This window comes from Trichinella spiralis (genome assembly GCF_000181795.1).
Source record: "Trichinella spiralis strain ISS 195 chromosome Unknown Scfld2, whole genome shotgun sequence".
Taxonomy (NCBI): Eukaryota; Metazoa; Nematoda; class Enoplea; order Trichinellida; family Trichinellidae; genus Trichinella; species Trichinella spiralis.
The window spans coordinates 4,961,098-4,979,801 of NW_003526941.1; the positions used below are offsets into that span (position 1 = coordinate 4,961,098).

General features: G+C 34.0%; 3 protein-coding genes across 3 annotated transcripts; all 3 read right to left on the minus strand.

The window, feature by feature from the left end:
• Positions 1-47: 47 nt before the first annotated feature.
• Tsp_03609 (hypothetical protein) lies at positions 48-2,775 on the minus strand. Its single transcript, XM_003379913.1, has 10 exons — positions 2,767-2,775; positions 2,414-2,495; positions 2,028-2,095; positions 1,591-1,624; positions 1,456-1,509; positions 1,292-1,380; positions 1,092-1,193; positions 682-729; positions 559-620; positions 48-126 (listed from the first exon to the last, which is right to left on the minus strand). The coding sequence occupies exons 1-10, from the start codon at positions 2,773-2,775 to the stop codon at positions 48-50; spliced, it is 627 nt and encodes a 208-aa protein (XP_003379961.1).
• Positions 2,776-6,271: 3,496 nt separating this feature from the next.
• Tsp_03610 (solute carrier organic anion transporter family member 4A1) lies at positions 6,272-10,341 on the minus strand. The gene is made up of 9 exons (XM_003379914.1): positions 10,063-10,341; positions 9,226-9,787; positions 9,041-9,149; positions 8,851-8,975; positions 7,389-8,016; positions 7,226-7,340; positions 6,958-7,112; positions 6,781-6,845; positions 6,272-6,576 (listed from the first exon to the last, which is right to left on the minus strand). The coding sequence occupies exons 1-9, from the start codon at positions 10,339-10,341 to the stop codon at positions 6,272-6,274; spliced, it is 2,343 nt and encodes a 780-aa protein (XP_003379962.1).
• A 1,806-nt stretch (positions 10,342-12,147) lies between these two features.
• Positions 12,148-17,164, minus strand: Tsp_03611 (conserved hypothetical protein). Its single transcript, XM_003379915.1, has 11 exons — positions 17,144-17,164; positions 16,996-17,093; positions 16,865-16,948; positions 15,665-15,855; positions 15,056-15,556; positions 14,060-14,227; positions 13,657-13,998; positions 13,142-13,512; positions 12,822-13,007; positions 12,458-12,722; positions 12,148-12,386 (listed from the first exon to the last, which is right to left on the minus strand). The coding sequence occupies exons 1-11, from the start codon at positions 17,162-17,164 to the stop codon at positions 12,148-12,150; spliced, it is 2,466 nt and encodes an 821-aa protein (XP_003379963.1).
• Positions 17,165-18,704: the final 1,540 nt, after the last annotated feature.

An 18,704-nucleotide genomic window follows, 5' to 3' on the forward strand; every position in this document is an offset into this window, starting at 1 on the left:
GTGGATTCTCACTACACATAATCTCGTTTCAGGTACATTCAAATTGATTAATGATTTGCTTCTTCATAAATGGTACCTAAATCGTACCGCCACTGAATGAAGAGACAATTAATTATTCTCGTGTGACTATAAATTAAAATCATTGAAAAAATTGAATGTTATGTGCACTACATCTGATTGAAATTCCACCACTTTGAATCTCCGAATGCTCTAAATGCTCGTAGCTGTTTCCAGTAAATCTCAATTATACATACCGTAACCTGTTAACTATTGCCCATCTACAAGTTCTTTACCTAACTTCCTCCTGTACCATACCTACCTTACCCTGGTCCCTACGTTCCTTCACCCTTGTACTTACCTTGATCTTGTACCCAACTTACCTTCTCACTTATACTTACCTTCCTCTTGTACACAACTTACCTTCTCACTTATACTTACCTTCCTCTTGTACACAACTTACCGAACTTACCTTTACATTTACGAGCTTCACATTTTCCTATAATGTCTGCTTAGACTTATTTTTAAACATTCCGTTATAGGCAACAAGGCTAAGTAAACAGCCATGTTGCCTTCAACTGAATGTCGGAATCTGGATCTAAACTATTCTTGCCTAAACGTACCTGAAAAATTGAAGCAAACTTTACAATTAACGTACGCAGCATGCAAAAGTCAAATGCTTACTGATCTGCTTCTGACTGACGGAGCATCAACTGATGGCAGGCCTTCGCCCTGTGTAAAGTGTAAAATTTTAAAACAACCGCATGTTCAATTACGTATAGTTACGAAAGAATGCAGAATGCATAGTTATCTAAAATTTGAACTAACTTATTTGCAAAGTGTTGTAAAATGTAAAAGCATGTTAAATAAAACTGATACAAAACAGCCACATCATAAAAATTGAAGACGAATAAGAGTGCATCGTTGTTCCTTATTTAATAAGTATACAAATATGCAAAAAAATTACTTCTTACATTTGCTGGTTATTCAGTTGCAGCTGCAGGCAAAAACGTTCAATTAAACATTCTTAGTCTGTGATAAGCCACACGGCATTGTGACCACTCTCACTCAAAATAAACAGAACGGCTACTTACTAATTTGTCAATCACTTTCGAACCGCACTGATGGCAACTCACACTACCAAATTTATAGAATACACACGGACACCAGCGCAAATGAACTGTATTCACGATCTGCTGTTATTACAAAGCATTTAATTAACAAACTTACAATAACTAACAATTATACAAACTTACAATAAAGGAAACCACACCGATTATCATTATCATATTACTGGGTAATGCCAGTACACCAACTTCAACTGACGCAGAGCGCGATTAGTATGAAAACATATCTTGTTGATGTGGATGATGCATTGCATTCCTATAATGGACAAAAGCTATACGTACGTATTTTTGTGATAGCACATTTAAACGCATTGATATAAACTTGACATACCATGTTGGCCAGAGCGACAGGAATTAGAAAACGGTTCAATTATGATGACGTAGGCTAATTCAATAAAACATTAGATTACAAAATTTCTGATAAATAGTGTTATATAAACAGAATATACTTTCCCTTCACTCTTACCAGATATTGCATTGCAGGAAATATAGTTGTACACCTAAAAAGCAACATTTCCAATGTAATACTGAAACTTCAAACTTACTAACGTCAAACATAATCAATCTACGTTATTACTTACATGATGCCATGGCTAGGATTAAAGTGATGTGGAATTGATGACGTAGCCAACATACAATCTGTACCCGAAAATCAAAATGATGACAAACAAACAGCAGTGCAAAATTTTGATGCACAGTTACCACATACAGATACTTTTCATAATCAGGTTATTACATTACATGAATAATGAAAGTTGAAATTTTCTGAAAAGTAATTAATAAAGTGTTATATAAATTGAAACAACTTATGTATCTCAAACATCTGAAAAACTGTATTTCCAATAAAATTTCATATCTTGAAGTTATTCAAATCAAGGCCACCTAATCTAGAATAATATCTACATGTTTTAATTGTGCGCTGCAGTTAAGATTCAAGTGATGTGGAGTTGAAGGCGTAGCAAATCTACAATCTAAATTTCACACGATAATTTCAAAAAGCCGTGCAAAATTATAATAATGCATAGTTACCATAATCACTTACTTTTCAGAATCTCTTTGTTTGTTTGTCTCTATTTGATCATTGATATGAATATAAATTCTGAAAGTAAATTATTAATGCCGTCATTTAAAACTAAAAAACAGAAATGCGAACTTCTTCGTCTTCAACATTTGATGGATCTGAAAGTTAGCAATAACAACACGAGAAAAAGACCTGTCAGTTTCCATTCACCAAATTAGTAAAGTAACATGCATAGCATACCACCACCAAAATATCAAATCCAACTTACCACTATTTCCTTGTTCGTTTTGAAGAGCGGGAATATAGTTGACAAAGCGCCTGACGGACAGCAATCCAGTGAACAGAATAACCTAAAGTAATCAAAGTACTATGATTAAACGTACAATATGTAAATTATGCAAATGACTATTTACTTTGCCTCCGGAAGAACAACCTAATTCACCATCAGTAATAGCGCAGTGCAATGAATTTTATGAACAACGTTACTAAACGAGACGATGAAATTTATTACGTTTTTATTTACACACTTCACATTAATACGCAATATTGCAGTATTACGTAACAGAGCATTATTATGCAAATTTATTTTAATAAAATTAGCTGAAACGAAAATTTATTAACGTAAAGCATTACAAATTACTAAAAATAACTGAAAATGCTTCTATTGCGTTGATAGAATTTAGCTGCTTGAAAGTAGGAGGTGATACAATAATATTTTGCCAATATTTTCTTGAAATCAAAATTATATGGATAATAAAAAAATGATTTCAGCTGAAAATAGCTCGAAAAATAATTTATCTCAGCGCAGAATTTCATGAGTGATGCATCGTAGGCAGTGTGATGGCAAACAGTTATGCCAGTGGCTATGCTGCTTGCCAGCTCAATTCAACTTTCCGCTTTCATATGGTAACTTATTACAAGACTGTTAACTTTGTTGAGCGCTGAGTTAACACAGCTTTATGCAATTAGAGACATACTTACTCAAAAAAACTGAGTAACGCAACGTTTCAAACTTAGGCACGATTTCATGATATCACATATATATATCACTATATTATATCAAATGATAGTAGTTTATATATCAGATCACATCAGCTAAGCGCAGTTCATTCAGCTCGAAATTGTGGGGAGGGGTAGGTAGAATTTTCAATTGGAAAGCAAGGCGGGACAACAAAAGAGGAAGGAAGGAGGGAGAACTTGCAGGATGGAGGGGGTGAAAGTTGTCAGAATGTGAATCACATTCTTTTACTCAACTTTCACAGAAAACAATCAGGCGTTCCTTCATTTATCAATAATGACAACATTAATGGAGATATTGAGTTATTTTCTCAATGATAAAAAACAGTGGGATCTATAAGTCTGTGCTATTGGCAATACAATGGCATCATAGGGTCTTAAGGATGAACTGAACGTTAGTGCCATTCTGAAAGTTTCAAGAATGGTGGTTAAAACTGTGTTTTCTAGCTAATGGCAACTTTCCCATGTCATGCTGAAACAATTCTGTTCGCAAATTGATCAGTTTAGAGCATTTAGGGGTGTGATTTCTCTATCCCGGTGACAGACAGTTCCATTAAACCGTTGGCCAAGTATTTTACCTCAGCAGTAAATATCACAGAAGGGATTATGGATAATGTGTGAGTGGTTCAACGACTATGTCAATACTATTTTACAAATGCATTTGTAAGGACTATTGAGAATTATAGATCTATATATATATCATTACTACTATATATTATGGCTGGAGATTGTCGTGTCTGTAATAAAGTATTGATTATTAATTGAACATCATTACAGAAAAAAGCGCGTTAGGTTACATCCTAAAAATTAAACTTAAACAATTACAGCAAGATGTAAAAGCGGGTATGCTTAGCGAATTGTGGGAAAAGACGGAACGAAAACAAAGTATAAAAAAACAGCAAGTATGTAAAAATTCATACCTGTTAGTAGGACTGCCTGAGCCATACATTTTTCCAACTGAGTTTCATGATTCATCATATATTCAGTTTCACAATATCAACGTATTTGTTGAAGTGAAGCACCAAATTGACCAAATAACGCAATGCAGTGAGTAATTAGAACGTTCCTCAGCAACGAATAATTAAATAATAGTGCAGTTCTCTCAATAAACAGAAATTTATATGAGGAAAATTACTTCCGGGTTTGAATGGCACAAAGTGCACGTAGCAGAATGCCATCGGCAATGTTCACCTTCATATTAGCATAAACATACTCCGCTGACCTAGAAATGCATGTATGCTTTGAAAACGTGAGGTAATGTAATGGGCTAACAACAAAGACTATAATAATTGCGCAACAGTAACAAAATCCTGAATACGTTACAGATGAAAGTCTCTATCTATCTCAAAAAATATTATGACGTAATTGAAAGAAGCATAAAAAACCGTAACTTAAATGAAACTGAACGGCAACGTTAATCGTGCGTAAATTAAACAACAATCAACTATTAGTGTATGAACGCTGCCTAAGCATGTAATAATAGTCAACAGGATAATAATACTTTGCAATGAATACCATTTTCAACAGAATTAACTCATTAATTTCAAAGAACCGATTCCTTAGTTATAATTTAGCAGTTATATATTCAGTATCTATTTCCAGCAATATTACAATGTCATTCAATAAAAAAACTGTAACTTACAAAAATAGTCAACTTCCCATCATTTGGAGATACATTTTTTGAAGAGTTGCATAATAAATAGGATTGGCCATACTGAATATAAATGAAGATGATAGTTAGACTTCCTTTGAGGACGTCTTTTATTCTCACGTTGCAAAACACCATCTAACTAAAAATATTTCAAATCAACCTCAAAACAAAATTTAGAATTTATGAATTGATGTAACATCAAAGTATACACAACATGATCATCGATGAGTTATACTTGATAATTAATATTTGATTTTCTTTTCGTAAATGAAAATTTCCATGAAAATTGTGCTAAACATGTTGTATGCTTACTTTGTGTTATACTCAGAAAACAATCTCCGCGACCGTTGATGAATAATCGTTCAAACAACAGGATATGAGATAGAACTTTCCAATATTAACGATAATATTGCTCCGCACATCTAGAAGCAATTGGATAGCCCAAATAAGGTAAATTAAATAAAGTTATTAATTTACTTTCAAAGCAAATGTTAGGTGAATTATTTCATCACTGCTAGGTGCGTCTCGCTAGCATGCAAATTTTCATGCGTGCATTGCCTTACCGTTTGTTTGCTTAGCAACTATAGCTCGCCATAAGCGTCGGCTTCTAATCTATAAAAAAGCTTCATTAGATATTTCCATTTTTCAGCAAACCAATGATATACATTTATATATATGGTGAGCACAAATAAACTATTACTGATTTATCATTGTCGACGTAGACGGCAACCTTCCAGAGCTTTGATATTTTTATTTTATGAAAATTCTGGACTGCAACAAGAAACAACAAAAATAGCTTACTTTATATTTTTCAGCACTGCTGGGCAAAATGTGTTCATCCCATTGATGAATTAGATTCATCAAAAGCAGTTTAATGATGATTAAAGGAAAATATTAAAAGAGAAACCTTCTCATAAACTTCTAAGAAACGGCAATATTTTTTAAAATATTTTTTATTTTAAAAATATTTCCAAATAATATGAAATTGTCAACTTTGCAATATCTATATTATAGCAGAAAGAAAGAAGGTTAAGTAGAAAGTTCTAATTTGAAAGTAGTAGTGGTAGACGTGAAGCCATACAGCATACAGAAAACTAACTGAAAACTAGAAAAAGAAATAAGAACTGCACAATTAGAAAGTAGAAGTCAACGAACTCAGTTTTGTTCATGTCGGATAATTGAAAAAAATGAAATCGCATATTTAAGAATGAGAAAGAAAAAAACACGAACAAACGAACACATAAAAAGTATAACAGTTCACGCAAATGATCTATAATTAGAAAATTAGTAACGTGGTGAATTTCTAAAGCAAAAAGAACCAACTACTACAATTGGCATAAGAATCGAAGCATGGAAAGAGATGGTGCAGAGAAGCAAAAAGAAAAAATTTAAATCAACGTTGTCTGTACTATTTATACAAGCAGAAATGATAAACAATACATTTCTAGGCTATGCAGATCATAATACATCAATAACTACAAGTTGAGCTTCTGAACATTGTCCACCCGAATGAGCGCATTCTGGAGGCGTTTGGACCGAGATCACATCAGCTCTATCTTGGCAATGGGTTCGATTATAGTACAAAGCCAATATGAGAAAACTGAGTGCGGTGAATTGACCAAAAGCAGCAAAAGCTAAAAACAAATCGGCCAACAATTTGCTGTTATAAATAATACATCGCCCGTCGTCTTCGCCAGTGGAATACCGCGTTAGGCAAGAAATGTCAAACATCCAGCCAAAAATTGCCGGCGCCGGAATAGTTCCTACAACGAAACTTACATTTCTTATGCATAATATAGAAATGTTTTCAAATATATTTTCAAAGAAAATAAAGCTTTTGAAAAACATGAGAACAACAGCAAGACTTATTTTATGATTCATATATTTAAAATAAATATTCAAAAAAACACTTCATTATGAAACCCCATTTGAACAAAAAATACGTTTGTGTTCAATCAACAACATACCAATGCATCGAATTAATATCCACTGAATACCAAGTGCAAATGAACGATCGTCATAATCGACAGACCTGAAAGATGAATTTACAATTACAATACCTGCTGATAGAAGATGCAACAACAACAACATAACAATTTGAATAATATATTTTTGATTTCTCTAAAATTAATAAATCATTTTACCTCAGGACGACAGAAAGTGCCGGTACACCAACGGAAAAAGTGACAAAACACATCGGAGCGAACAGAAAGAGAAAAATGGACAACGACGAGCAACTCGATTCACACCAACCCACTGACACTGCACCGTCGTCCACGCACGTACAATTTGAATATACCTGACAAAAAATGGATGATATGATTTGAAATTTCATTCGAAATATATATATATCACTTTCTTGGTGCGTTGATATTTTTCTGGACAACCGGCGTAACATGTACTGAAAAATACCGACATGACGTTCTGCACACGGCCGCAAACCGGGTGATATTCATTCACTGAACAAGAACAATGATCGTTGCAAGCCTGTCCAAAGCCAACATCCATCAGCACACTATCAGTGGTTCTGCACAAGTGCATATGAAAAATCGAATATTAAAAAGTCACGATTCACAAAGCAACAGCACATCTCGCTTGCCTGTTATTAAATAGTGTCGGATAGCTGGCTTGGATGTTCATAAATTTCGACGGTTCGCAGTATACGAAGAACATCGGCGAAAGAACCAAGCCGCTCAACTCCATAAGAATGCAATACTTCAACGTTTTGTCACGAGTCAAGCGAAACTGCTTGACCACATAACCGCTGAAAAGTGTACCAGCGCCAGCGAACGGTACCATGATGCATCCGATTATCAAATTCGCCTTGCTGCTCCCAACGTTGAACTGACGTTCGAGATATTTCGCCATAAAACCGCTGAATCCGCTGATCAGCAAACCGGCAATCGACGCGGCCAGCGTGATGCACATATAGCAAGGATTCGAGATCAATTTCCAACAGGCGGCAGGAATGTGCTTCACATCGTCTGTGATTCGTCTCATTATCGACGACGGTTCCACTTGTACCGCTTCTTCGATCACAGTCACACTGTCGTGATGTTCCAATACTGTACTTCTTACATTGTCGCCGGTCTTTTTCAAACAAGTAATCTCAACCGATATATCTTTGCTCGTTTCTGGAAAACATGGTGCATCAGACTGGCAACGTCTTTCTTGTGAACGATGCTGCTGCCAATTCAAAGCATCTTAAAATGCATACAATCAAAACAAAAATAACAAAACAACCTTCTAGTATTAAAATATATTCCTTTTTTCATTAACATTCCAATATTTCGGTTAAACTTGAATCACTTCATCCTACTGTATGTAATTGATTATCATGTTTATCAAATGGAATCGCCTGCAAAATAAATTCAATTTTCATAACAACAACAACTGTGCTGATCAGAGAATATGTCAACAACAATTTCGCTTATGAAAATATTCATTCGTTTTCACATAATATAAATAATAATAGAAAAGAAGAAGAAATTCAATAAAACAACCTATTAAAAAAAATAAAACATTACTTTTCTTCTCAAATTTAAAATTATTCTAGTGAATTAGTCAATTTTACAAAATAATAATCTCTCACCCCATTTCAGCTGCATTTTTCACAAATAAAAAAATGCGATCGTGCAAAATGGATACTATTTCTATCAATTCTAAACAAAATACAATCAGACATTATTCAATCACTTTTTGAAAATTTATGCTTCTATATATACATATACTTTACATTTCTACAGTCGCAGATGCAGATGAATAAATAAAAAAAATTAGCAAAATTAAATGCAAATTAAAAATTAAAAAAAAACAATCTACATCCATCAATTCACAGTCATCACTTCCAGCCTCTGATGATATTATTTACTAAATGTATGCATATGCAACTTGATCGATGGCAAAATTGAAGTAGCAGAAGAAAATGCGAATCAATAAAAATGTCCCATAAGAGAGCGGAGAACTGGCGTCAAACAAATATGCTCATTTGACAATAACAGTTTTTAACTGATTCAATAATATAATATTAAACTTACTTTTCAAAGTGCGTGGAAAGCTCAAAATTGGAATTACAGCTATTAGCGACAGCATACTGGCAATCTGAAAACCAACCCACCAAGCTCCAACCCATTCCGGATCTGTTTCATCCACTTCACTAGGACTAAAAAATACAAAAAAAATAATGGTAAAATCTGGTCGAAAAAAATGAAAATAAAAAATAATTACCTAATGCCATCATGCTGAGAGAACAAAAAATCCGAATGCACTCGTAGAAATGCTGAAGACAAAAAGAATCCGGCTGCGGGACCAATAATAACGCAAGTGTAAAATATAGCTAAACAAGAAAAACAACAATACAGTCATAATTGATGGCGAACAAGAACATGTTCTGAATTCTTCTTCAAAACTACCAATATAAAATGATGACATTACAGGCTTCACATTCTCATCTATGTAGCTGACGCCAAGCGTGAAAAGAGGCGTCGAACCAATGCCGTGCAAAAGATGAGCGAGGCCAAACATTAATTCATAACGATAATTGTTGCTTCGATTCATCCAATTTGCACCAAAACTAGAAACATCATACAATCGTCTATCAATGAAAAAAGCGGTGACCATATTCTGATTGCGTGCAGTGTAATTGTCCGCATCCAATTCTAGTCGTGATCTGTAAGCATAGTTTGATACATTGCAGAAACCAATTTCTAATTTTCGCTCTGAATAGCTGTAAGGCTGTTCAGCTATGATATGTGGCAATGAAAAAAGAAGCGAACCAATGCTCATGCAAAGCAAGCCAAAACCAAGAAATAACGGCTTGGAGTGTCTGCCTCCAAAGTAAGACACCGGAATACAACAGAATGCATACGCGATGTCATACCACTGCATGATACGGCCCAAAGATGAAGAGCGAAAATTGAACCGACGTTCCAAAGTGCTGAGCACAGACGGAACTAAACCACTGACTACCATCCCCTTATAAAGAAAAACAAAAAAATAACATGTTCAACTATGCAAAACTATTTAATTTTTAAATCATTCTGCAAAATATATAATAATATATGAAAACAAAAATACATGTCGGTTGCTTTCGAAAAACAAAATAAAGCATGCGCTTACGTCCGATTTGCCTGACGGCAGACTGAAACGTAAACAACACCGAGCTATTTTTAACCATTGATTAAGATGCGCATTTTTCACAAATTTTATTGTTGTCAATTTGTTGTAAAAAATATAGAAGAACCATTTACCTGCACGGTGCAATACCAACATATCCAAAATAGCATCCATTTTTCCGGAGAAACCCGCTTCAAGCAATTGAAAATTCCACCAGGGGTGTAGTCAAGGTGAGCCAGGCAAATATTGGAAGATTTACGACGTTTCTCTATTTCAAATTGCTTTTCACACGAAATACCCGATATATCGTTTGGCGAACGTTTGAAAACAAATTCTGCAGATGTAGAACACTTTTTTGAAAATTGTCTGTTTGTGCTTGTAGTTGCCTCTTCAGAAAAATCTCTTCTTTCCATCAGTGAGACAATTATGCAAGACAGTAAACAGCAAGCGCAAAAGGAAAGGAAGAAAAACTACCCTAACCCGTCATCAATGTCAAGCACTCGTCGCTAAATGTAATTCACCGGATTTACATAGCAGAGCACTTTCTTCCGATGATTAAAACATCAAATCAAAAATTAATTGACCAAAATATATTGTTTCCATCACAGCATCCACTGCTAGTGCTGATAATATTAGCATACAAATACGGTACAAAATAAAGATATGCAAGTTCAACATTACAGTAACAATAAAACTGGTATTTATAATATTCATGACATTCAATTTGAGCACCAGAATTAAATACTAATAACATGTTATTTTATTCAAAATAGATAAAAACAAATAAAACATACTCGATGAAATGAATTTTAAAATTTAATTTGCAATTACTACTCAATTAATGCAGTTCAGCTATCGGCAATTTGAAGCAAAAAATATTTACATTATTGTGCAAAAATATTTATCGAATGAAACAGAACAGGAGAAATGAACTTCAGCATAAACTTGAAAACTTGAAATTTGTGAAAACTGGTTAGTTTAAACACGTTTACTGCAAAATCAAAAGTTATTCAACAACATCAACTAACGCAAACAATTTGACTCTATAGCAATAACTTCAGTTATAATTAGCATTATTTAAAAGTTTGATTTAATTATATAGAACAGAACTTAAATATATTATTTGGAAAGTGTATATTATCTGGGTTTTAAAATGTCATTTTGGTTCAATCTGCGATTATCAAATAAGCGGCAAACTTTAGCCATCAGTTACACACACACACACACACACACACACACACAACACATATATATACATATAAAAATATGTGAGCGTTCATGTATATACATGCTATGTAGCATTAACGCTCGAAATTCACAAAAGTTCTTTTTGCCATAAAGTAGGTTTATTATCACTTAGTCCTGCAAACAAGTACAAGAAAGCGCCAAAAGTAAACAACAAAAATAAACCCATTGAAAGACTGAAATTTTAATCAATGTACAATTTTGGAGAAACTGAAAATAACAACCATGCATACATTCATATGTACAAAAATTAACTGATACTGAGATGCATGTTAGAAAAAATTGAAAGAACACACCAAAAGCATATGGTTGAAAAAGCGAATTTTTCCGTTCAATTCCGAGTGAAACGAAGAACTTTTGTACTACAGAGGCAGTGCAAATCAAATAAAAAAGAAAATAATGAAATCCAGAAGCGTTCTGCATTGAATTTCAACTAGAAATGCACTGCTGACATCTATCTCTATTGACAAGCTCATTTTGGAACATTAATTACAAATCGCAAACATTACAACTTTAAACAGATTAATTCACGCAAAGTATTGCGGAAAAAGCACAGTTAACGAAAAAAATATGCATTTGTTAACAGTCTGGACCGGAGCCCAGGTAAAATGTGTTGTAGTAGTGAAACAACCTGCTTTACATCATTACTGTTTCCGCTAACAAAACTCTTTACACCATCCGGCAGATTCAGCGATTTCAGTAAAGCCAAAATCAAATCAACTAGCAATGAAAATAAATAATCGATATATCTGTCTTTGACTTAGAATTTTTCTCAAACTGCGTTTATTCACCAACGGAGGTGAGTTTACCTTTTTTTTTCTTCAAAGTACATAACATATAATACAAATATAACAACAAAATGTGACATATATGTGTATGTTCAAATATAAAGACACCGGGATGTTGTCGAAACAAAAATTGCAGATGAACACGAATTTGTATAACAATCGTAATGCATGAAAACGATTATTATTCTATTTTATATGCGGGAAACGACAGCGATCGCCAAATCCACAACACCCGCGTTGAAAGAATACACAAGGAGGTCTTTGCATTCCAGTGACACCCGCTGCTCCAGGTCCGCCCCCGGCTCTGGGTGCCCGAAAGCCACCCGTAGGATTGGCAAACCGACCACCAGGTCCAGGGGGCATAAAACTTGCCCGACCACGACCATGTGAAAATGGCGGTTCAACAGGAGCATGACCAAGCAAACCTAAAGCACAAAAACAATCGAACGAAATAAAATATTGAAAATCAAACCAAATCAACTATTTTAAATTTTACCAAGAGATGAGCAGTTCGGCTGAGGCGGTGCGTTCCAACTCATAGGAGGTGCCGGCTCCCCATTTGGACCGCCGAATCCTCGGCCAGCAGGCATTCCTTTCATGTCAACAGGTGGTCCAACTCGCATTGGACCATTGAACATCCCAGGTGGTCCAGCTCTGGGCATCATCATTTTTCTCGGAGCAGGAAAAGCTGACGTTCCCGCAATTGGGCCATAAGGCCGTGCATTTGGATTGAGGGGAAAATTCAGCGGTGGTGCACCAGCCTAACAGTTAAAAAACAAACATTCCGTTAACATCAATATCGACATTCGTAAGTCCGTTTCATTTATTGAATAGAAATATAGCATATTCACTGCAGTTACCATATTTGGCTGATGGCTATCAATCGGAGTAACCGAATTAGAATACTGATAGGCAGAGACAGTAACGGGAGGTTGACTGCTGAAATCGAATTCATTTTTGCGAAACCCAGGAACCACGTTCACAGCTGAATTCTGTTGACTACTACCAGTGGCAGTTACTTTCGGGTTTGCTGCAGATGCTCCTTCCTGAAAACAAATATCAATGTCAACGTAAAAATCATCCTGCTGCGATTGTAATCTCAATTAATATCAGTAATACTTGATCATCGCATTACTGTAATTTATATTACAACATCATCACAACACTTTTAAATACTTACAGCTATCAGTGGAATTGTCTTCGTTGTGCTGTGATTACCCGAACTTCGTTCCACCTCAGTCTCTTTGGGAGCATCAACAATTCCCGTCTGCGTTGAGTAGAAGATACTTGGCAAAGGATTCAATTTGGTTTCATCCCAACGCATCTTCTCCTCACTGCATACGGCCACTTTTTTCGCCTCGCTGATACCACTGATAGGCACAAGTTTCCAGCTTGGTGAATTTGGAGAATTATCGGTGCTGACACCACTTATTTCCGGTAAATCCAAATCTTCACCATGCGATGCCCACCGTGTTCTCAGCAATTCCCTTTCTTGAAGCATTTCGACATGCTTCAAATCGTCACCGTGGCCTTGAAATTTGCTCACATTCACTACAAAGAAAAATAAACAAAGATAATACTCTTATCACACATGTTTGCGTTTGGCATCATCATCTTGCTAAAAATGACGTAAAGGTTTTTATCTGCTTGCACGTTGCCATTATTCATCAAGCACATTGTGACCTTATAATTTACCTCTTTCGTCTGGTTCCAGCTCAAAATAGTTGATGCTGACGAGCTCATCATCAGGAGCCCATGTTACCCTGTACGGCTTGGATTTTTTCTTCCCTGATAAAGCCGACTTGCGCCCTGTTAATGAATCGGCATGCCAAGCCGCTGACGAAGACGTCACCTCACACGAGGATCGTTCCAGTTGAAGAAGATCCGGCTTTTCCAATTCTGGCTCAGATGAGTTCGTCGGCGACTTCGATATGGCAACTTTTGGTGTGGTTTTCTTACGTTTCGTGACCATCACCTTCGGCGCTGAAACCACACCCAGAGCAGCTTCAAAGCCGCCACTGTCCAAAAGTAAACTTCCTTGAATTAAATTGAAATTAAACATGATACAGCAACATTTTGAAAATAAAATTTAAACTACCTTTTGTTTTCGTTTTAACCTGACCTATGCCGGCTGTGCTAGCCGCATCCGTTGGTTTGTTCTCGTTTACTGCAGAGGCACCATCGACATTCGGTTCTAGATCAGTAGAATCGTTTTTCTCCAATCGAGTTCGTTTCATTTTCGGCATCGGGACCTCTTCTTCAAGGCCTGTACATAAGAAAATCAAATAAAAAACGATCTCTATTACGGAACGTTAGTGTTCAGTTAAAAATTATAAATCACCTCCCAATTGGTTGAAACTTATTACAATTTACAGCGGCATTTAAAAAATCTATATATTAACAATTGGTGCATATTTAAGAAAATAAGCTTTGGATCTACCCAAATTACAGTAATTAGAGTTGTACAGTACGAAAAAACCGTGGGAACGCGATAAAAACAACATCCAACGATACAGCTCAATTATAATGCAACAAAAATTACAAAATCATACAATTTAAATGAATGGGCTTATTAGCGTTCCCTTTTCAAAAGTGTTCATGAATAACTATTGTTATTTCCAAAAACAAAAATGACAAATGGGTACAGATCAACAAATTAATTAATTTTTTAAAAACTGACGTCAAAATCATTTACAAATAGAAGCATCCAAATTTATGACCATTTTCCATAAGTGATTAAAAATGTTAAGTGCTTTCTTTCATTATTTATTAGGTTGATAATTCAAGAATGAAAATTTTTCATTGCGAACATTTTAAAAGCACGCTTTCAGTATGCTTCTTACGATAACGTTTTCAACATTTTCAATCTTTTCATGGTTAATTTTACATTTTAAAAATTCAATTGTTTCGCTGACATTTTTTTAACATATTCTTTTTTTTCAATTAAAGCTCGTCAATTGTTTTTATATTGGGGAAGATTTAAATTTGTAATATAGCGGTTATTTTAAAAATCTCACGTTAATAAAAAAAAATTTTAAGAAATTGTGCTTTTGTGCGCAAAGCAGACTCGCCTTCGTTTGAACAACTCACTCACCTGTAGATCGCAATTTAATAGGATAAGTTTTTGCTGTTTTTTTCCTCGTTTCAATCGGTTTTACCGCTTCCGGCTTAACCGGCAACAACTCATCCTTCACCTCAACTGATTGCTCTGCATCAGCTAGATCAATCTTATTCAACTTTACCAAATCGTCTTTCTTTTGATCAGAAAAAATAGGTTTTACAGGCTTTCCACGTCCCCTGGGTGCAACAACAATACACGGAATGCCAGCTGTTGCTGAAGATTTGGCACTACACGAAAGATTCGGAGGAGTTCGAATTGCAGGTTCCACGGATAATAAATTCGCTGTACTGGAACTTTCTAAACTAGGAAACACTAATCCGGACGTTGATGGCACAGATACAGCTGCAGTCGGCGATCCCAATTCCAACGTAGGGCAAACGTTTCGTTTACACACTTCCGCTCCCTTTACGTTGATCTCATCCATAATAATATCCTTCCAAATCATCACAATGTCGACGGACAAGTTCCTCACCTCTGAAATTGCAACGCCCGTCAGTAGTTATCGGGCACACACACACACACACACAAGTCATGCAAGTGCAAAGTCTAATAAACTTAAACAAAACAAAACAAATCTCTGACCTGTACTAATATTCGTTCTTTTGGAGAGACGTTTTATCAACTTCGGTGTACTGTTGCTTTTCAACAAATCGACATAAACGGGCAAGTCGATAAACAACTGTAGTAGCTTCGACAAAAATTCCCAATTTTCGCTCTTTTCACCTTCGATCAACCAAGTAAGCAACAAATCCCAAGCGCCAGCTTCCAAAATTCTAAATGTTTTACTATGAATACATTTCAAAAAAAACGAAATCAATTAATAATAAAAAATCAATTAAACAATCAGATAACAAATAAAACACTTTAACAAGAACATTTCTGAAAACTTGTCCACTACAACAAGGATACTAAAAGATTACCATAAATAAGCAAAAATCACACTGCTAAAAAAGTGCTTTTATTAACTGATTACAGTAAAATAAATGCCTATTCACTGAAACAGTACGAAATAAAGGAAATCAAGAACATTTTTCGGTGCCAAGAAAAAAAGTACAGAAATAAACATGAAATATGCCATAGTGAATACAGCAAACAATTTTTGAAATTGCACGTTTCAGTTCGCAGATCAAAGCAAACGAACATTCCCAACTCAAAAACAACGTCGAATTTATCAAATCTATTTCCTTCCTATGAAGCTGAGAAATTGCATTCAATAAATAATAGCACATTATGCCGATTAGTGAAAAAAATTTATATTACAACATCAACACAACATACTTAGATTTAATTTTATTTTAAAATGTGCTGAATTCCCATCATTCACTTACCGTTAAAACATCAGAAAAAAACCAAAAACGCTGACACGATAAAACACACTAATGAAAAACTCAAATTGTTTACAGCACTAAAACTGATAGCAGTATGCCTACATCACCAAACTGTTAAACATAAATACATACTGTACTGCTATTGTAATATTCAGGAAGAACATTCTGTTCACGTAGCATGCATGAAAAAAGTACATTTAAATACACTGACAAATATATAAATATGTAGGTATTTATGTATGCATGTAAATTTAAAAATTATATCATTCAAGTAAAAGATTGCAATAATGCAAAACACAAACTGATGTCATACTGTAAAGTTGAAAATATGTTTACATCAACAATTTATTAAAATTAATAACAATTCGCTATGATTAATAATAAATAATTAATTAAATCGTTCAAATTAAAAAATAAATACTAGTAATTAGAATACTACATAAATTGTACTTACTTTTTCCTATCTTCTTCGGCAGTATCTTTAATGCTGCTTAAAAAAATCATACGCACTGCCCATGTTGAAGCATTTCGCATACATCTGCAAACGTACACTAAGAATTCGGCTATTTTCTAGAAGACACTTACTGAACGAAATCTGTTGCACTACCACTCGCTGCAATGCCACGAGCGTCGTTCACCAGTGCAATGCCAGGAGTGCATATCATGTCCAACGTACTTTGTAACTAAATTATACAACATGTAAAAACGGATGATATAAATTCAATGCTTTTACCTTCTTTGCTTTTGGAGGCATTTAGACCAAATAAACTATAAAATAACATTATCAATCGTTTTGATCAGAAAAGCATTTTCAATAACATAACCTATTTAAGAAACAGCTAACGTAATACAAAAATATGCCATTGTAATACGCTTATATTTTTCAAAACATCATACTGTAGAATTATTCTTACCGCAGAAAAAATTTTCAACTCATCGAATAAAGCAGACAGCCAATATTAACAAAAACTAATAAAAACAAAAATCTCAAACCAGCACGCTTCTGCAGCTTTGAAATGTAAATTTTTTCAAATGCAGAAAATTATTTTGAAAACAAGTACGTCAACATACAAGTATAAAAATGAATCAATATAATGAAATCTAAAAGTATTTTAATTTAAATGAAATATTTAGCATTTTATATTCAATTCAGCAAAATTAGCCAATAATAAACAATGTCTGAAAAGAATCATATAGGAAAAAAGGCTATTTTAGAAAGAAACTGCTGATAAGTCAAATGCGCATATTCCATAATTTAAAAAAGTTGGTATTACTGCAAAGCATGCTGAAAAACGTTTCAAACATTTGTTGTTTAGCTTTGGAATTTTAATAATAAAGTTCAAATCATTTCAATTATATTATGAAAAACAGCATGCAACAAGAAAACATGGAACAAAAGCAAAATGCTTCTACTAATAAAATTCAAACAAAACTAGTGCAAAGCATTGAACACCAAGCACTTAAAAACAACAAAAATTATAAAAAAGTATAACATACAAGTATCTTAGCAAAATCTGCTATGAAACATGAATAAGGGAATTCATTTCGCAGAGCATTCACAAAGCATACACAACATTGATTACTATACCAAATTGTAACAAATAAACTTACAGTATTTCAATTAACACGTTGTTTGACAATCAAGTTTCACAAAATACAGTTCATAATAATGTTTATGTTCATATTAAATTATGCCATTTTGACAAAAATAAAATACAAATTTTTACATTTTAATATTTAAAAATTACTGAAAGTATTCAATTTCAATCAATATTTCAATTAAGTATTCAATTAAAATTGTCCATATTTAGTTGTATAGATATATGCAGTTGTGGTGTATAACAGGGATATAATTTTGCATAAAAAAGAGGATAGAGCAACATTTCAATGAATTAAACAATATTTTAAAAAATATTTCATAACAATAAAACAATTAATAAACTGCACCTGCATTAATAAACAAACGTTTAAGCTGTCTGGATAAAATTGTTAAAATTTAGCTAGAAAGTTATTAATTCAAAAAAATTTTAGTTTTAAATAAAAGCTTAATCATTCGCGTTTAAAATGCATTATTTTTTTTAAATACTACTTTTTGCTAAATTTTTGCAAAAACTAGTAATCAAGTATTAAAATTGATTAAACAGCTGATTTTCCAAGAGAACAACAGAACAAATGGAACAAAAAAACGGCAATTATCCTGTTAATTGCCAATACAAATCAAATATAATATAGGTTCGTGAAATAACACTTTATACACACATACATATGTGCACTGTATTTTGTTCACTTTTGCT